The sequence below is a fragment of the Rhopalosiphum padi genome, chromosome 3 (assembly GCF_020882245.1).
Source record: "Rhopalosiphum padi isolate XX-2018 chromosome 3, ASM2088224v1, whole genome shotgun sequence".
In the NCBI taxonomy this organism is placed as follows: Eukaryota; Metazoa; Arthropoda; class Insecta; order Hemiptera; family Aphididae; genus Rhopalosiphum; species Rhopalosiphum padi.
This window is the reverse complement of record NC_083599.1, coordinates 10,180,768-10,203,332: the sequence shown is the minus strand read 5'-3', so window position 1 is coordinate 10,203,332 and position 22,565 is coordinate 10,180,768. Positions and strand designations below refer to the sequence as shown.

The window sequence follows — 22,565 nt, the reverse complement described above, 5'->3', positions numbered from 1 at the left end:
ATTTACTTTTCAAACTAATTATAAAACTTAACTAAAGCAATACGTATAAATGTTTATCCATTGAAGCCTCGACGATTATAAATAAGTACATGATAGAATTATTTTAACTGCGAATAATTTATTATTAAAAAATGTAAGCAAAACATATCTATAGTAGTATTAAGTAATATTTGTATTTGCAAATGTATATTATGATTTTAATTAATTTCGATATAGCTTTATCTTTCCTACGCAAATATTTTGCTTTTGCTGTTAATAATATTGTCATTATATTATGTTACAGTTTTTAACTTAAATGTCTACAAAACATAATTGTCTTTATATACTTTTTAGATTTAATGGTTTCAATATACACTACCTACTCGTAAGAAAACTTGTATTAAATTTTCAAAACTTAGATATAAAACGAAAAGTTTTTATAAGTTTGTAACTAAAAATTAGTTTGTAATAATTTGTGATTTTAACTAATTTCGTCAAAATTCTTAATTAAAATGCATATAAACAAAATATATCTACGTATTTTTTAATATTTTTATGCATATATAAGTGTAACTTACGAGGGGCCTCGTATTACATTTTTAAGAATTTTAACCCAGCAAATAATTTTTATTCAACATTTATTGTGCTTATTGTGCATTAATTTGTATAGATTGTGTATAAACTTGTGAAAATTAAAAAAAAAAACCAAAAAATATTGAAAATTTACTATGCCTATAAATAACTCAAAAACAGTCGAAATATTTTGAAAAATTTATCGTTAATATAAAAATAGATAATATAAACATTTAGTGTAAATTTAAAGTATCTACAAATATTTTTTTCTTCAGTCGGTTGTCAAAAATTAAAATTCCGTAAAAATTCCCGTTTTTCCTTAATTTTTTATTTTTGTTTTTACCAATTACAAAAATAATAACTGGGAATTTCTAATTTTGACCTTTTTAAAGTACAAGCTAGATGCAAATTTCTATCCAAATTCAACCTTAAGCTTAAAATCGAATATTTATTGTGTACACAGACACAAAAAACACACATCATTGTAAAATCAATACATTCATCACTCCGCTCAGAATCTAAAATATGATAAAATGAAAACTAAATACGACCAAAATAGTTATAAATAATGATAAGTTATTAATAAACAAATAATATATATATCATCTAGAATGTAAAATAAATATTTGATTCCCGTTCTTATGGTAACATGAAAATAAAATTAAGAAATAAAAAGACAAAGTCTATGAACTTTTATGAAGAATCATTTTGAAAAATTAATAATCTTAATTTGAAGGCCAACGGATTGAAAATGCGCAAGTCAATAAATATTAAAATTGGCAGGTTGCATATTTCTTTCCCCGCACCAACCAAAAAAAAAAAAATGCATACAAATCGGTTATTAGTGTTTGATACAAGATTCCAAAATTACTCAAAGGCCAAAGCACACGTATTATTCGACTGATATATAGTGACATTTTAAAACCACTTTGGCCATTTATACGGAATAGCATATAATCGTATTATATATTTATATTATAGTAAACACGCATAGTATTGTTATGACTATAAAATTATACAAATCGAATTTGAATACATACAAGATACAAGATACAAAACAATACAATATTTATTATAGTCATATACGTGTAACCTATATAGGTATCAGCTATACTACCATTGATTCCGTATATTATAAAACTAATGCTACTACCCATATTGTAAGTTTGAAAATCGTGGTTAAAACTAAAATAAATATATAATTAGTACATGACAATAATATGTTGCGATAGTAAATCGACGGTCACATAATAATTAAGTCGCTGACATTTCAACCAAAGAGTACCTATATATGTATGATGTAAATACGCTAATATGCATAACGATAACTCTATCTGGACATCGGCACATCGCGATAATAATAATAATATATTATCTATAGAATCAACCTACCGGTATGTTCCTATATGTATCTAAAATTTAAAGCTGAAGTAACGTTTTACAACAATTTAAAATCAAGGCCCGCATCACATAACCTCATGTATATGTATCTCACATAATATATGAGTAGAGAATGTCTGAAAATTTCACCATATCATAGTCTGTACCTACATCCTCATTAATAACTGAAGTACTAAAAACTAATATTTTTGAAAACGATTAATTATACTGTAGAGTGTAGACATGAGTATGTACATGAAGTTGACTACCCAATATTGACCAATATTTTTTTTCAAAACAGTTTTTGGAATTTGCAATGTCTTTAAAATCTTGGCACATTATTCGTATCGATCGGACTGCCGACTGAGGGAGGACAACTTCACGTTCGCCTATACTGAAAACCAAAATATTAAAATATTTATTATCGTGTGTAGCCTATAACCTGGAGCCGCAGTTTATGTTCAGATCTTAAAAGTACCTGTTTAGATTTGGTTGATTATTTATTGAGTTTCTTCACATTTTCCAACAATTAAGAGACTTTGATATAATGAGTAGACAGATGTATAAAGGCTGTGAGTGGGGAGCGAAGTCGATTATAATATAAACCACGATCACAAAAATAACTGAAAAAAATATAAGTAGGTAGTAGTTTTTTTTAATTAAAATTGCGCCTCTAAGTTAACAATTGCATACTGCTATATTTTTGTCATCTTCATCTAACAATCACGGAAATCTAAGACATTTAGCCATTAAAAGCCGTTACAAAATCTCGATAATCAGTTGATTTTGTGTATTGATAACGAAATTTCTCGGCTAATGATGTCCTTTCCCAATCACCGTGTTTGGCCATAACATATTATTATATAATAATATAGGTAATGCGTAATGTAGTCAGTTTTTTTTAATTTTAAATTCACGTGACAACTTACTCTGCTTTACAGATCATCTTACGCGACGGCAGACGATAGCAACGACTACGTTCGACGTAACAAGTACCGTCTAAGTGGTGAATGGCTAGCGGACAACGTGACGGGCACCGCTGCCAGGTCTGCGGTGGGTGGCGGTTCGATCGAATACCGCGTAAACCGCAAGAACCTACGACTGAGAAACGGCCCGGATGATGAACGAAAACGTTTAACTCTATCAGCGTACGCAGCCAATCGCATGGGCCGAGGCCCGCTCACGAATTTCGGTAGCGATAACGTGATGCTGTTGAGGCACCCGTGGTGGTGGAGCGGCGAGTCAGCATACGAAAGCAGTACGAGAGCCGACGGTCCGGCCGGCACTTCGTCTACCGGTACGTTTTGTTTCTTTAAGCCCAGTTCTCGAATGACATTTATTTATGTCAGATATATTATAAACAAGTATTAACAATACGTAAGATTTATATGTGTAATGGGAAGAGGGGCATTTTATAGTTGAACCTGCAATATTATCATTCTCCCTTTCCCCTTTTGTATGCTAAATAATTCATTAAATAGTACAACACAGGTTTTTTCAATCATTACGCCTGAACTTAAATGTCGTTTTAGATTCTTAATTATGAATGTATTGATTTTATAATGATACGTGTTTTGTGTGTGTGTGTGTGTGTGTGTGTGTGTGTGTGTGTGTGTAAGAGTACACGATAAATTGTCGATAAAATGCTTTGATTTTCAACTTTAAGGGTGGTTTTGGATAGAAAATCAAATTTGGCTTATAGTTTATAGAGATCAAAATCTGAAAAGATTCCCAATTTTTTAATTTATAATCGGAAAAATCAAACATAAAATTAAAGAAAAACGTGAATTTTTACGCTAAACCACATTTTGATTAAATTGATTTTATTAATTTTGTTATAAATCAAAAACAAATAACAACAGAAACTTAAAATTTTACCAAATATTTATATTAACATTTTATATGCATGGAATAACTTTCAAAATACTTTGACTTTTTTGAGTTATTTAAAGACAATTGAAATATTTAATTGTTTTTATTTTATAAATGCCAATACAAATGAATGAATGAGTAAACATTTAAAAAAATGTAATATAAGATTCATAATAATTGATTCATTTCCCAAAAATGTATGAAACAGTTTCTATTAATACCTTAGATTTGAAAATTTTTTGTTGTAATTGAATACCGAATAGCCGTACAAAATGTTTAATTAATCATTTTTATCATGTTTTAACTATTTTTGAGCTATTTATATGCATGAAGAAGTTTCAATATTTTTTGGTTTTTTTATAGAATAAAGATTATTTATCGGGTCAAAATTATTGAAAATTTATTACAAGATTGCACATAAGTTGTCCTAATATTGGCATAGAAATATATATGAATATATGATATATAAATATATATATGCACAATTTCATATTATTAAGTGCATTTTGACGAAATTCATAAGACATTGTATGCTATTTTGTAATTAGAAATTCATAAGAACTGTTCTTATTATAACTAAGTTTTGAAAGTCGAATACAAGATTCCTCATGAGTAGTTCATACTGAAACCATAAAATCTAAAGAGAATTATTTTTCATAGACATTTTATATTCAAATATAACCGAAATTTCTTATTAAAACGATAAATAAAATGTTAATTATTTTGTTATAATTTAAAAGTATTATTCATAGAAACTTAAAACTTTTACATATATTATATTATTATGAATTTTACCATACGCAATTACATTTATGGTATATTTTAAGATAACATTTATAAATACTATGAAATTTGCTGTTTTACGGTATTTACAGAAAGGTAAAATCGAATTTTACATAAAGTTGTATACAACACTTTTAATATGGTTATAATGTATAAGTATATTATTATAATAATTAAATACTACATTATCCAAAAAAAAAAAAAAAATTTATCAACTTTCCGGGCCTACCATAATACTAAAAGTAAAATAAATAGTTTTAATAGCAATATTAAAAAAAGTGTGGGCAAGTGGACATTGCTCTGCTGTATAGTAGAGATGGAGAGTAGGTTACCATAATGGATGTGTTAAATTTGAATGCAATGATAGGTATCATTATATACAAATTAATTATATAAATTTAAATTATCTATGAATAGCTAAAAAGTCAAAATATTTTGAAAATTTAATCGTAAATATATAACGCTGATATAAACATTTGATGAAAATTTCAAGTATTTATACAATGATTCGTTTTTGAGTTACAGCAAAATAAAAATATTGATTTTGTCAAAAACTAGTTATGCGTAAAAATTTCCGTTTTTCCGTTACTTTTTTAGGATTTTTCTTGACGCTTTTGAAAACTATTGGACATTTTTTACTTTGGATCCCTCCCCCTAAAGTACCAATTAGATTCATTTTCCTTTTTAATGAGGAGCTGAAGTCAAAAATCAAAGCACTATTACTACTCCAAAACGTAATGACAGACACAAAAATAAAAAATAAAAAACAAACATCATTGGTAAAATCAATACATTCATCACTCCGTTCAGAATCTAATACATAACATGACATATACCTACTTAGTGATATAGACTGTCAGACCGTTTCCGTTCAGCATCGTTTTTTGTATAGAATGATATCAGATATATCATTGAATTCAAATTTAACACGCCCATAATAATAGTAACTTATTTGACACTTAATGTACAGCAAAGCGTACAAAAGTACCTTTTTATCTATAATTTTTCATTTTTAATTAAGATATATATAAAAAATGTGATAGGTATACATTAAACACTTATAATTAGTGCCAAAATTATATTATATTTTTACAAATTTTACTAGGTATTCTACAAAACTTCAAGGATTGCTAAATATTAATTTTTATATGTATAAGCTCATTATTGGTAAATTATTTGTGTGGTACTGGAGAAGACTTGAGTGGCGGCGGCTCATGTGGTTCACAGTAGGTGGGACACAAATAGTTTACCCCATCATATCATAACTATAATGAAAAAATAAATATTTGTTGTGCAATGTGCATTATTACTGACGACGACGAACGACAATAGAAACACAAAAATATAGAACTCTGATACAATTCGTTTGTGTCGCCACGTCACCATGTAATTGGTGCTGTCAAGTGCGGACAATTGTTATTTGTTTACAATAAACACGTAGATTTGTACGCGCCGTGACATGCCGATAGTTTAATCTCTATATACCTAAACGAATAAACAATCGATTTAATATACGACTTATCGACCGTTTGCATCTCGGTCTTTATCCGATGGCATTTGGTTTTTTGATAATTGTCAGTTCAATCAACTATATGTCAGACAAAATATCATCTTTTCATTTAATTTGAATTCGTCATGAATAGCTTTCTTTTTATTCAATATTTTGGATGAAGCACGTTCAATGCGACTATAGGTCAAGTAGAAATGTGTTTAGAGAAAGGCAATTCTCGGGGCTAAAATGTAACGGGAACGAGTAGAAATTCGCAGGAATCATACAGTATTTACGGAAACAAATTATATGATCATATCATAAAGCTAAATAATCGTGTATTTATAATTTAAATATTCAATTATTTACTAACGGTTTTTCTCATGAAATAATTTATTGATGAATTCAAATGTAATACATAAATTTTACCTACTCTATGACCAACTCAATGATAAGATACGCTGAAAATTTAACATATAGTACTGTTACATCTCCTATTTTTTTAATTACAATTATAAAATAAAAAAAATATATTTTAACTGAAAGTTAACTAATCATGGGTATATCATATATATTCAATATATTGCATATATTGTATGCAAATTGTAGTAATAAATGAAATAAATATTGTTATATACATATAGATATAATTCAATTATTTTTAATTTGTCACGACAAGCGAATGCCACCCCCCCCCCCCGCCCACACTTCACAGGAGTACTGCTAATTTTTTCCCCCGAAAAGGATCTATGTATTATGTATAGATACTAAAAATACTACTAGAAACAAGTATAAATAAAGTACATAACACACTAAATTGCAGAATTCTAAGTAAATACGTATAATATCTTGTTATGTCTGCAGAATGGTGGATAATGTTGAGTGGAGGCGGCGACAATGACGATCGACGGAGCAACGCGTCAAATAGCCGTGGGAAAAGCACTACAGCGACGAGCATGATAGTGTTCGTTTCAGTAGCGGTGATGTCGGCGATAGTCATCGCGGTGGCGTTCCTGTTGTGGAAACGACGGCAGAGCGACGACAGATCACCAACGATCGTAGAAACCGCGACGATAGCATCAAACGACCGGACGGCATGTGGCGACAAGATGATCGGCGAAAAATATTCGCTGCTCTCCCGGCGACCGCAGCATCAGCAACAGCAACAGCAGCAACAGCGAAACGTCTACCCAAATCTGACCGGTTCGCATTGCGATCGCAATCCCGGCGAATCCGGAGATCCCTCGCCGGACATAATGATCCAACAAAACTTTGGCAAACAGTTTTTAGTGTCGATCGTGAACCGCGGCATTCCCGGCCCCGAGAGTTGTGTGTGAGCAATAACCTGATATTCATATCATAATATGATTACACCAACTACCTTGTTACCTTGTACAGTAATAATATTATTATTATTATTATTACCTATGTTGAGTTTATGGTATAATATGTGTGTATACTATTTAATAATATTATGTTGTGTGTTTACGCTAAACACAATTTTTCACCCCGTCCCCAACTCAGATCCTGACCGAAAATAGCAAATCGCATATTATACCATTTTGTTATATCAAGGATCTGTGTTTTTGTGACGATGATCATTATATAATTATTAATATAATAATTGAATGTTAAAAAAAAATTACAATCGTCAAAAATACCTACTATAATACAAGACCGATGATTTTACGGCCGTTCGACTCTTCCTTTTTAAATTCTGTAATAATTTTTCGAGTTTAATAACAATAATGTCAATGTGTTGTTATTTAATAAGCATAAAATCTAGGAATTATATTCATTTAGTTTTTATTGTAGTGGATATATAAAAAAAATAATAACCGCAATTAAAACAAGTTGAATATAATATTTATTATTTTTTTATTTATTTAATTTAATTTCATATACATATGAGTACTGGGCCCCACCGATATGACTCGTGTACGTGTACCTATAATTAATTTAATTCATTTTTATCATATTTAACTAAATTAATCAAATTAACCATTAACTAATCATTAGAACATTTAACAATAACAATAATTGTTCAACATTTAAAATAAGTTATATGCTGTCAAATATTCCTGAAATAAATATAATTAGAGTATTTTCTATAGTAATTCTAACTAATTAACACATTGAAACTTCATATAACTATGGTATCTATGTGCAATTTAGGAGGAGGGGTGTTGACTACTCACCACACTCGCGCACACACATACACTACATTTCATGTATGATATTCCCACGAAAATCAATCAAAACGAAAAACCCGTAGATTATATAATTTATTAAACATATAATATGTTGAAATATAAATTTATAACATAGATTATCTTTCACCAATATTACTAAAATCCAACTTACTACAACCACTTCTATCGTAAATCGAACATATTGTGGTTACCTATAAGTTATTTGTTTAATATATATATTTTTCGTTAAAAATAGCATCTGTTGACGGTATGATTTTAACTAGTACCCTCATCGGTACTTGTTAATTGTTTGATATTTTAATATATTATGTTGTTAATATTTGTTTGGAGTGTATAATTTGTATCCATATTTTATACGTACAAAGGCGGGGTAACAACTAAAAAACCCTCACCCATCAAGGTAGACTCATGTAATGATGGCAATATATCAATAAAATGTGAAGAAAAAAATCTTGTAAGACCTAAACAGTTATTAAAAGGAAGCTAAAGGGAAGTGTGTATGATCTCACCTTGTATAAATTTGTTCAACACCTAATAAGATTATTGAAATCGCATCTGTATACCCACTATACTTTGCGTATTAAAATAACAATTTATTATTATGGTTACCAATTTTTTCCATGTTCTTTAAAAATTAGAATTTACTCATATTGTTAACATTTTTTACTTTTAATCGTATTAATTAATATTAATATTAAACGTATTATTTGTAAGCGTTATAGTAAGTACCTAATTGGTTTTATTTTAGATAAATATATACCTATATTCAATAATATTATACATAAATACTGTATGTGTGTGTTAAAATTGTGAATGTTAAATTTGTAATATTGAGTGTTTCATCCGTTATTTTATTAATTTTATTTAATTCGTAGGTCTAATAAATTAAAATTCATTTTTAATAGATCAGTTCTGATACAATTGTACATATTTACATCAGCTATTGCTCTTTATAATGTATACCAATATAGTATCTAACAAAATTTAAGACAAGTAGTTAATAAAAATTAGGTAGGTATATAACTAAAAAAGGTAATTGGTCAATTCTCGTGGATTTAAAGTTGATTATATATTTATAAAAATAAAAATATGTATCAAACGGAAATTTTACATAGTTCAGAATATTGTTTCTAGATACTAATAAACATTTTAAAACCATACTACGTATATTAATGTGTCCCCTAATTTATAATTATCAAATCGATTATATTAAGAATCCAACGTTAAATACTTTGTTGTTAAATAAATATACCAACTATAATATACAGCAATTATATTATTACCTATTACTTTAATATACACAAGTAAGGCATTTAAAATGTGTATTGATTATAAAAGTCTTCAATAAAAAATAGTAAAATTTAGTTGTGTCAACTTTTTATACTTTAATCTATAGATATTATCAAAATATATTATTATTATGGAACACCACTTACACCGTGTTCCAGAATAATAATATGTTATTTTACGTATACACTTTATGTATACGCAGTTATACCTATAAGCTATAAAATAGGTATTATATGAACATTTTATAATCATGACTTCTTAATATTTGCAAAAGAATTTTGCGAAAATCCTATTTGTACGTAAGTGCTAAATATATTATGCATTATTTCAATACACAAGTGTGAAGTTGACATACGATTGCGTTAAAAAAACATTGATACTTTGACATACCTACAAGTAGGCTACTCGCCTACTATAATATAACGGACAGCGACTCATATTGTAAAACATCACGTTGACTAATATTGTAATTATTTAGATATAGATTATAAATAATATTGACGCGTTAAGGTTATTGTTATACAATTAAATTATATAACTATAGATAACGAAATTATTATGTATACCAAACCCGTAGTGTTATAGTAAAATTTAAAGCTGATGTATTAAATCATAATAATTATTATTTATTAAAATAAAATAATAAGAAATTGTGTGTATTTGTATTTATTAAAATAATTTTTAAAAAAAATACAATTATATAGGTAATAAAAAATTGAAGTAATGACATGTTGTTAATCTAGCTATTTATTAGTTTTTTTCAATATGGAAACTAGAAAACTTATATCGTTGAAGAAGGAATAGGCACTGAATATGAACAACAAAATTAATATCCATACAACAATGTGAAATGAAATGTTGAATTCGCCGTCATAACGATTTCCTCCATAGTGCATTTATTCAATATAATCACACCAAGGTTTACTGTCACCTTTCGCCTTGTTACATTAAATGTGGGAAGGGTCAAGGGATTGCACTAAACAGCCATAGGATAACGCCAAATTCGCATAAAGCGCGAAATCGCGTACAGCCTCGTTCAAAACATAAAGCGATCAAATATAATAACTGTTCTAACTGTTCCATCCCTACATTCGCTGTAAGATCACAAAATGATTACAATCCAAGCTAAGCTGGCGATACAACCAGACAACCTCCACATTACTCAAAAAATGTAAGTCTAGCCTTCTTCTATTATTATTAACAACATTATTAAATATATTCGTAATCTCTCACAGTTTACTATTTCCATTCCATAATTATTGATCTTATTACATTATTATTTAATGTTTTAGAATAATATTTTACATATACTATAATTAATAGTTATTCTATATTATTTTCCATTTATATAAGTAATTGTCATAATTTCACAAAAATATAAAACAAAAAAATAACTATCTTTACCGTTGTTACTATTATGCACATTACACTTACCTGCAGTGGCACTACTATACGGATATTATAGTTATTAATGGCTCTATTAGTCTATTATAATAAGTATACATATGGTTTAAAATTACGGCTCCAAGTCTCCGAGTTCAAACCACAAATTATAAGTAAAAAAGGTATATATAATAGTTATAATAGATGACTTTACGTTAAGTGTTTTACGATACCGGAAAATGTAAGTGAGGTAAAAAAAATTGAGGAGAGCGTTGAGATAAGAAGAAGAGGATGGAGAAATTCTTTTTGAAACTGAAGCAAATCTTAATCGGTTAAGTATTTTGTCTTCTAAGCCGAAAACTGAAAAACATATCCATAATTCCGTTTTTCCATGTAATTAAAATAATTTTTAATGTTATTGCTATAGATGTCGATAAATAAATTATGCTCAGTCAAAACCCTTTTAACTTAATACTAGGTTTCACATACATTTTTTATACAGGAAGCGTAAGCTATATTTTTATAAGTGATGATCGAATTTCAAATTTTGAATACATTGAATTATATTTAAACGTAATAAATAATGATTTATAATAAAAATATTATAGTTTCATTGCTATAACTATAAAATAATTAATCGTAGAAACATAAAACATTCTTCTATTGCTTAAATCATTATTTTTTTAACACAATTAAATTTCAAAGTATTTAGACTTATTATAATCTATTTCCCACAGAAGTAATTTTTTTTAGCCATTTGAATATATTAAAAATACATTTGTATGTTTTTTACATAAGCATTTGAAGTTTAAAATTTTAATAAAATTTTGCAAATTATTGTATACTTAAAAATGTATAAGATGATTAATTTGTATAACTAGCAGAACTGTAAAATGTGATACAAGTTGCTTTATTATATTATGTATTTCTTAATGAATTCCAAAAAGTTAATGCCCATTTATATTTTATAAGAGCAATATAAAAATATATAATATATAATATAGGTACTTATATAGTAATAAAGGCTGGCAGACAGTCTACCTATTCACAATAATTTCTTTTTTATACTCCATGCAGTAATTGAATTCAAATTTAACTTTAAACGGATACTTTGTACTGTTTATTGTCTAATTTGCATACCGTAAACACCTTGTACTGTAAAAATAAACAAGGAAATATATTTTACAAGATGAGATAAGATTAAAATGATTAAATGGTTTAAAACTTTATCTTAAAAAAATACTCATAAAGCCTGTACACAACACAAAACATACTTCTGACAAGAAGACAAGAACGTTAACAGTAATCTATTCAATTTGGTTTTGAATAATAAAAAGTTTCTAAAAGTTTGTCACAACACGGTTTAAATTACTTTGTCCTGTTTTTATAAATTACCATTATTTTGTGTAATTATCAGAAAATGACACTTTTGTTTTGAATATGTCAATTTAGAACTTAATTTTATTAAATTTTCAGGTATTGGTACCAACAATAATACACACGTCACACTGGCTTAAATCGAACTAATGAATAATGGTTAACCGTCTATATACGATTATTAAATGATACTATAAAGCAATTATATTGCCTATTAAATTATTATCAACTACACGAATAACAGGTCATATATTATGTACATTGTACTCATGAAACATTTAGTCATGAATATTATTTAAAAATTATCATGTCGATCATGAAATTAAATATCTTTAAATACAAGTATTAATTATTTGGTTTAATACAAAATAATATTTCTATTTGTAATCTGGGCTGTAAATTTATAGGAAAATGCATTTTTTTTTTTTTGGTGGTTATGAAACATAGCTTTATAAGTACATAATTTTAATTATGTAACAACAAATCCATTTACGAAACTTTAATTTTACATTTTTTGACGTTTTTAAATTTTTTTAGGTCATATTTTCCTTTTTTAGTTCATTTTTTGGTATTTTTAATTAAATTCCATTAATTAAAATCTTTGAAAACAATTTAAAAATGTTTAAAAATGTTTCAGGCAAATAGCATTATTAAAGAATCAATCAACTTCAAAATCAAAATCAAAATTCAAATTGAATCAACTTTTTATTAAATAAATAAATTGTTATGCATATAATATACTAATATCAGTATAAGTACCCGGCGTAATACCTTCATTTTTACCCGTCTCTTACTCGGTAGACTCGGTAAAAAGATTCGCTCACACGACAGTACGACACAACTAATTTTTGCAATGCAATAATTTTCCTTATCAGAATAGCAAAGTGGCTGTTTATCGAAAAATCTATTTTTAATTATTTCCTTATGAAGTACTATGAATTTGGGGGGAAATACAACTGCGAGCAAGGTATGTACTCGTACATGTCAGAAATGACGGGTTAATAAATTATTAGATAATAATCTAGCCTCAGAATGCTGAACAGCTTTTATTTGTTCACCATAATATACATAAATTTTAAAATATATTTTTTATTGTATTATAATAATATTATTAATTACTGACGAGGTACCTAATAATACCTATTATAATTTTATTTGTTTTATTTTTTATATTTTATGTTAATACTCAATACTCAATAGTGTTTCTTTCTATGTTTGGCTAAGTAGTTTATTATAACTGCTTAACTAATAATTATTAACTATTATTTATTAAATACCCAATAGTCAATACTAAGTGTTTAAAAAAAAAAATTTACTTGGCCAGTACTCGATACTCGGTTTATAACAAATTATCTACGCGAACAACTGTATTTTGTACTATAATTTTTGATATTTTAAATACATTTTTTTGCATTTTAAGTGCATTTTTTTAACATTTTAAATGCATTTTTCAAGGTTTTCTTGTGCATTAAATTCGCAGCACTAGCTATAAAATATAATAATATTGTAGGTTATTAAACATGCAGTTTTATCCCGTATATTATACTATATTAATATAATCATTTTTTTTATTAATCTATTTACATCGATTACAAAAGCCATTTATATAGTTGTGTGTACATTATTTAAAATAGCTGGGTACCTACTATAGTTTGCTAAGTTTGCTTTATTTAAATTCCAAATTTTTTTATACAGTTATATACAATTTAACTTATAGTAACTCAATTTTTAAGTTTAATGACTGATGAGAATAAAAATTTTATCAACATAAATAAAAAAAAATGTATAAAATATAATATATTTTAATTAACTAAATAATTGATAAAAAAAAATCCAAAATATTTTTACTACTTTAGAAAAAAAATATAAATACCTATTTATATGAACATTTGAAGTCTACAATTATTACTAAAAAATAGTGTAAGTAGTAGGTATCTAAGACCAATATACAATGTATTAGCCATTAGATAATTAACATCGTGGATTACCGATTAATCTACTAATCTATGATATGTTATATATATATATATATAACAATAAATAATTATAATGTTATAGACGATAATAATAATATCCAGTAAAAAGAAAATTACCTAAAAATAATAATATATTACCTATCTCATAAGGAAATCGGATAGGTAGCTGGTTAACATAAATGCCTACCTAGTACCTACTATTGACTATAGTAGAAAAGTAAAAATGTTAGCCTCTAAGTCTCGAGTATGAAAATAGGTAGCCATTTTAATAAAATATTCGTATAATAGTAGTCTAATATTATTTTTATAAAATAAAAAAAAAGGTTGATTTTTAGTCATATTAAATTCATTTTAATATATATCAACTAAAATAACACCATTGCTTAAAGCTTAAACAGTTTACAGCTTAATATTCAAAATTAATTTTGGAAAAAAATAACTCGTACTACCAAAGAAACGTAGGTACTTATTTCTGCGAAGAATTACGCTTAGGTATCTCAAAAATATTTAACCAATAATATGGCGGAAGTTGGTATCTATACATACCAGACGAATTTACATTTTTACAAAAATTGACTATTTTTTTTCTAATTCAACACATGCCATCCATTACGGACTACGCGACCTGCATTACCTACGTACTCAATAACAAGGTAAGTACTAGAAAATATAGTAGGTACACTCGACGTCTCGACACCTACAATCATGACAAAATATATATTTTTTATGCCTACAATAACAATACAGCTCTCAGCAAAATATCGACTACCCGGGTTTTTTTTTTTTCATCAACTCACCCAACTTTGTATTAATATCGCTTACTTGTCTGATACTCAGTACTTCATGAATTCGTTCAACAGTGTATGATATAAATATGTTGTACTGTAATAATAGATAGGTACTGCCTAGTCTATAATATTATTACTTTCGTATTATCATATTTATTTTCCCGATGTTTGATGATACCTAGTGACGTTTCACAATATACCGTTATGTCGTTATCACAAGACGTGTGATAAGCGACGATTTTAAAACGTCGATAGGTAGGTGCTTGATTAGTTACGATTCAGGTCTACTTGTAAATCTTAATATTTATCGTTTAAATTTACTGTTTAATTATATGTTACGATTGAGTATAATACGTATTGTTTAAAATGTTGACATTATTTAGAACTTTGACGGTCTCGTAGCTAATCGTATACATTATAATATAGTTAGTGCCTTATAAACCATGACACAGTCCACTACAAAAACGGCAGTCCATTCATCGCAAAATGATGAATCCAAAGGGTATGTACCAACATTTTACTAATATTTGACATAACTGGTTGAATATCGTCCTATTTACAACGGATAAATGACTTGGCGTTCATTTTCCTTACCCATTTTGTCGATGTTTCATTAATAAGTTAACTTACAATTGCTTAACCAAAACTTTAATAATATTAGCATATAGCTGCATGTAAGCATCTAAAAATGTTCAACAACATTTTTTTACTCAGAACGTATTGCTTAGTAGAATAAATGTTTTACGCAACAATAGCTATATTCAAAGTTTTTGTTTACACAATATTGTAGTACCAATAATACCTAGAATGTGTATAATAATTGGAGTCAAAATGAATTTACAAAATATATAAACTTATATTTTAAATTATAAGCTGTTCTAAAATTTGGAGCACAACTTATTATATTTTTGAAATAGAATTATATCTATCAACAATACCAACGGTTAGATACATACATAATACCACATAATGACCTAAATTTTTTTTAACAATAACAACTTTTTAGGTGCTTATTTTATAGCTAGTAATTATTATTATTATGAAACATTAGACTTTATTTTAATACATTTTAGATATTGTTGAAATTATTTAATACTAATGAATTATTATCATGTCAAAATAAAATATAATAGGTTAACAAAAATTTAAGCATTTTATTGATGGTTATGCTTTTCCTTGTAGCTTCTGTACATCTTAATTAGTTCATGTTTCATAAATACCTTAAAATTACCATATTACCTACGTTCTTGATTAAAAATATTTTTATACTCTTTAAAAAGATTAATAATTAATATGGCTAGAATACCCATATATGTTTTTTGATCACATTCACATTTTAAAATTAAAAAAATATACAATCAATTATATATAATTTATGTTATAATATTTCTATATTTATTTTCTTTATAATATCACCAAAACGAAACAAAATTGTATTAATCAAAATATTAATCTTAGGAATTCAACATGGTGGATATTGTTTATAATACTAACAGTTCTTTCATTTGGGACTCGATTATATAAAGTTGACGAGCCTGATCATGTTTGGTATGTATTTATATTTTCTGTTAAACATTCTCGTTGTTAATCATTTACATTATTTAGTTGGGATGAAACGCATTTTGGAAAAATGGGAAGTTGGTACATAAATAGAACTTTTTTTTTCGATGTGCATCCTCCATTGGGAAAGGTAAGTGTCAATTTTATTTTAAAAATCACATACTATAATAATTGATAATCACAAAACTTATAGATGTTGATAGCTCTATCTGGAGTTTTAACTGGATATAATGGTAGTTTTCCATTTGAAAAACCAGGTGACAAGTATGAAGGAGTCAATTACATTGGAATGCGAGAGGTTTATAAACATTTTTAGAAATAAAAAATAAACAGTAATCATGTATATAATTTCAAATAATTACGCTATTTTTAGTTTTGTACAATTTTAGGAGGAGCTTTAATTCCATTTACTTTTGTATCCATTTGGGAAATGACACATTCATTAAATGCGGCAACTTTATCAGCTTCTTTAGTATTATTCGGTAACTATAATTACTAAGAACACTGAATATATTATTTAAACTTAAATATTTTATGGAATGTATTGAGAACCATTATACATTTTTATTTATTTTCCTAGACGTTGGGACATTGACATTAACTCAATATATTTTGCTCGATCCCATACTACTATTCTTTATGTTAGCATCATTTGTGGGGATTTGCAAATTTCGGTCCTATACGTTATAGTAAGCTATACTATTAAGAATTTTTATTTTTGTCATCATTAATCTTTATCTTATACAATTCTAGTGAATTTAGTGTTAATTGGTGGTTTTGGTTAATATTTACTGGTGTAACCATGGCCTGTTGTGTATGTGTCAAGTTTGTTGGATTATTTCAAGTGACATTCATTGGATTAATGACAATAGCTGATCTATGGTTTATACTTGGAAAACTTTCAAAACCAATAGTAATATAACATAAAAATATATTAAATGTATAACATTTTACTTAACATTTATTATTATTTGCTTTTAATTTAGAGTTATACTGTGAAACATTTTGTAGCAAGGTTTGTTTGTCTTATAATTTTACCAATATTAGTGTATGTTGGATTTTTTTACATACATTTATTTATACTCAATAAAAGTGGTAATGGCGATGGATTCTATAGTTCTGCTTTTCAATCAAAATTACAAGGCAATTCATTACACAATGCTAGCATGCCAAAAGGTTGTGTACATTTGTATATTTATTTTTTAAACAAAATTAATATTTTGATTTTACAATATTATTTTAGATGTATCATTTGGGGCAATAATAACATTAAAAAATCATAGAACTGGTGGTGGATATTTACATTCGCATTGGCATCTTTATCCAGAGAATGTTGGGGCCAAACAACAACAGGTAAGATAATTGTTTAAATATTGTCTTTATAGACCTAATAAAAGTGAAATAAAGCTCTTCTGTGTAGTCTGGAGCTTCTCTTGAAAGGTGAGAAATTAAAATATACATTTAAGTCGATGCATTTTGCAACATAATAGTTATTTTAGAATTTCTTTCATGTAATCAGGATTTAGAACTGGGATTTGGATACTTGAAGTTTATCCATAGAGTAAAGTAGTACGATATTATTGTCTATGATATTCAGAAAACAATGTGGTAGTTTCAGTAGTTAGAGTAGTTTATATCATAGTTCATATTAAAATACTAACCATACTCCATATACCTAATATTAGTCATTATCGTTTGTAGAAAAACTTACAGATAATGTTTTGTGGTCACTGAATATTTTAAAGGATAATAATTATAAATTTATTTTTGACAGTAATTTTTTGAACAAAAAATTTCCAAACTCATTCAGAGAAAAAAAAATGTAGAAATTTGTTTGGTGATTATATTAAAAACACGTTTTAAAAAGAATACTTTTCAATAAAATTATTTTATTTTTAAATACTTTTTATTAATAAGTCTTTTGTTTGAGAGTTAAAAAATAATTTGTATAACGAAAATAATGCAACATTTTTGATTTTCCTATAAACACAAAATTAAAGGGTGAAAACTAACGAAGTGGCATATAAATCCTAAATACGCATTCGAACATTTCCATGTTGAATATATATAATATATAAACACAAAATTATAAATACTTGTTGATACAAATAAATAAACCTCAAAATCAGGACATAAGATCAGTAATATGTTTTATAATCTGCCATAAGATATGTTAATTATCTTATGTTATTCCCCAAAAGAGTAACTTACTTACCTTTTGGTTGACCCTCATAACATTGTGATGTTAGTAGAAAATTTTGGACTACTAAAATTTCTTAACAACAATCATTAAATGATTGTTTATGTTTATATATTATATTTTATTAATTTATGATTAATTAAATAATAAGTTTATTTAACAAATTAAAATATAATATATATATTAATTATTAACTAATGAGATAAATTTATAAAGATAATTGAAGATTTAAAAGTCTATAAGTCTTTAGTTTTAGTCTAACTATTAAAATATATTTCTAAATTTAATTAAAAAATATTTCAAACTTACAATACCAATAAAAAAATTAAGATTGTAATTAAAATTAAAAATTAAATTTTTAAATTATATACTTACATTTCAAAAAAAAAAAAAATCATTTTTATGTATACACGATATATACATATATATATATTATATTATGACACACTTAAACACTTATATTTTTATTTTTCTTCGATTAGATTACTACATATGCGCACAAGGATGAAAATAATCGATGGTTGGTAAAATTTTACAATGATGATGAAAAAATAAGTATCAATGACACTGTAAGACTTTTAAAACATGGAGACATGATAAGACTGGAACATGTACCGACAAGGCGAAATTTACATTCACATCGCGAACCAGCTCCAATAACAAGGAAACATTATCAAGTCACTGGTTATGGAGAGGTAATAGTGTAATACCACCAAAAACAAAATTTTTACTATTTTAGTGAAAATAAGTAATGAATTCATTTAAGTTGTATGGTTATTAATTTATTATGTTCATAAAAATGATCTGATTATTATTAATTCATAATAATATTCTTTTAGAATGGTACTGGTGATTACAATGATGTTTGGAAAGTATTTGTTGATGGTGGTTCAGATGGTAATATTGTCTCTGCAGTAACAAGTAAAATAAAATTAGTTCATGTTCTTCAACATTGTGTGCTCACTACAAGCAACAAGCAATTGCCAAAATGGTAATTTCTCTTTTTCATTTAAACATAAACTTTAAAAATCTTTTCTAACAATGGTATTTTCTAAATGAAAAGCATGATAAGTTATTAAAGGGTGCAAGTTCGAATACAAAATTAATTTCTCCTCTATACGTTGATTTCATATATAAGTATTTAAAAATGAATTATTTTATATTTTAAGTTGATTCCAAAATTTAGCAGATTGAGAAATGCATAATAAAAATTAAATAAACGTTTTAAAAATTTAATGTAAAGATCCAAGTACTGAAATACATTAAAATCCGTGTTGTAGTAATAATAATAATTTTTATTATTATTATTTAATTTTATACTAGTACTTAAATTTTAAATATAAATTCATATGAGTACGTATTATGTTTTCTTAATACATTGTTTGAATTTTATTTTATTTTAGGGCGTTTGAACAACATGAAGTCACGTGTAGCCCAAATCTAAGGGATACAAATTCATATTGGAATGTCGAAGATAACATAAATTCTAAGTGTGAGATTAATTTAATATTTATGAATGTGCCAAAAAAAAATAAAAAATCTAAAATTTATTTTTTACTATAGTGCCGAATGTCAGTTTTGAAGTATATTCCCCAAATTTCTTTGCTAGATTTATTGAATCACATGCTGTCATGTTCCAAGGGAATGCCGGTCTCAAACCAAAAGAAGGAGAAGTAACGTCTAAACCTTGGCAATGGCCAATAAACTATAAGGTTTGGTTTAATTTTATACATTAAATTTCATATTTATGTTTGTTTATGTATAACATTTTAATATTTCAGGGACAATTCTTTTCTGGTAACAATTATAAAATTTATTTGCTTGGAAATCCAGTAATTTGGTGGGGAAATATAGTGGTTATGTTATTGTACAATTTGATTTCAATTTGGAAAGCCATAATTAATAAACGCAAGAGTAATCAAAATAATGAAACTGGTGAGCATAAAACCAAATTCTTCATTTCTATATAAATTAAATATAATTTAAATTATAGTTGCAGATTCTAAGCAGCAGTTACTGACTACATGTAATTGGCTATTTATTGGATGGGGACTACACTATATACCATTTTACGCAATGGGAAGGGTTTTGTACTTCCATCACTATTTTTCAGCATTTTTATATAGCTCAATGTTAACAGGTTAGTACAAGATAAAAAAAAATAGTCCATAATAAATAATACATGATACAACTTAGGTGTAACAATCGGTTATTTATTGGAAATGATCAAGACATCAAAACCCACTCTTATTCGGAAAACAATTTATGATGGACTTATTGGATTCATATATGCATCAATCATCTTTAGGTAAGTATAATTTAAAAAAATTAAATATATAAATTTTAAGTTTGTATTATGTATTTTCCAGTTTTTATCTTTACTCTCCTCTTGCTTATGGTATGTCAGGACCCATTTCAACAGAACAAAATAGTACAATGTTTGGATTACGCTGGCTTGATTCTTGGGAATTCTAAAACATTACTACTTAAAAAAGACTGCAATTATTATTGTATTTAACTTATTTACTTATGAACAAATTTTTTTTATAATTGCATATGATATATTTTATTTGATCAGTCATTTCTACAGTATTATTTTTTACAAATATATATTTATTTTGTTTATCAAGTGTATTATGTAGTCATTAAGTTGAATCTGGTTGTTAGTGTCACTTTTAAAAAAATTCCAGGATGACATTGAGTTAAGAATAACTATATGTTATATGTGATTTAACTCTTTCTGTACCTTGGAAACTTAAAATGATAAGATGATTCTTAAAAACCATAGACCTTATACTAATAGACTAGTATAAGGTCTATGTTAAAAACTGAAACTAATACTTAAATTGATTAGAATATTTAGTGATAAATTACGTGAATCTACATAATATTATCATGGATGTAAATAAGAGGGGGCTTAGTCATCCATGGGCCATCTCAGACCCTCCTTAAGGTATTTTAATATTTATATTTTATATTCTAAGCCAGAGGTTTCCATTGGTATGGATCTCCGAATTAAATAAAATAATTATAACAATTTATATAATTTTGGCCTAATAAAAACCTTTTAATTTTTTTATGTAGCTCTCAAATAAAAAGTCTACAGACCCTTAGTCTAACAATAGCTCAAACTATAAATATTGTAATTTAATTATTTAACTAGTTGGTTTATATTTTTTTATTTACATGATTTAATATGATCACATATAAAAGTTAGAAAATTAAGGAAAATTATTCATTCAAATCTTATTTATCTACAAAAATATTCCATTTAATACATGTTTTATAAGAATACTAGTTGAATTGAGTAATATTACTTTGAACTAGTTTAACTCATTACAATTATATTATGTCAATATTGAAAGCTTTTATAGAATTTTAACATATTTTTATGGAAAATGTTGAATTTGAAATATAATAATATGTAGTTTGAATTGTAATGTACTGAATATTTTTTTGAAATCTTATTTGCTCAGAAACTTTTTTTATGGAAAATTTTTCATTGGAAATAAATATTACTGGGTTATATAGTACATGATTATAATATTTGAAAATCATTTAATTTTCAAACAGCTTTTGTTCATGTCGAATTTCGACAGTGTTGTGATATTATAAACTATACTAATCAATTAATACAATAATGAAGTTTGCAAATTTGGTATTTACTGTGTGTGCTATCTTATTTGAGAGTTTTTATATGAA

The 22,565-nt window shown here is 26.4% G+C and overlaps 2 protein-coding genes across 2 annotated transcripts in view; both read left to right on the top strand.

The window, feature by feature from the left end:
• Nucleotides 1–10,306, top strand: part of LOC132926365 (uncharacterized) — a 65,734-nt gene extending 55,428 nt beyond the window's left edge. The window contains exons 14-15 of the mRNA XM_060990716.1: nucleotides 2,874–3,229; nucleotides 6,941–10,306. Coding sequence (XP_060846699.1) covers nucleotides 2,874–3,229; nucleotides 6,941–7,413 — 829 coding nt within the window. The 3' untranslated portion in view covers nucleotides 7,414–10,306. The remainder of the gene's footprint in view (nucleotides 1–2,873; nucleotides 3,230–6,940) is intronic.
• Nucleotides 10,307–15,344: 5,038 nt separating this feature from the next.
• Nucleotides 15,345–21,492, top strand: LOC132927048 (protein O-mannosyl-transferase 2). Its single transcript, XM_060991500.1, has 17 exons — nucleotides 15,345–15,605; nucleotides 16,562–16,651; nucleotides 16,709–16,793; nucleotides 16,857–16,961; nucleotides 17,037–17,145; nucleotides 17,244–17,352; nucleotides 17,417–17,576; nucleotides 17,650–17,839; nucleotides 17,907–18,016; nucleotides 19,346–19,558; nucleotides 19,703–19,854; nucleotides 20,267–20,355; nucleotides 20,427–20,575; nucleotides 20,645–20,798; nucleotides 20,857–21,003; nucleotides 21,060–21,171; nucleotides 21,233–21,492. Exons 1-17 carry the CDS (start codon nucleotides 15,547–15,549, stop codon nucleotides 21,336–21,338), a joined length of 2,139 nt encoding a protein of 712 aa, XP_060847483.1. The 5' UTR covers nucleotides 15,345–15,546; the 3' UTR covers nucleotides 21,339–21,492.
• The last annotated feature ends 1,073 nt before the right edge of the window (nucleotides 21,493–22,565 follow it).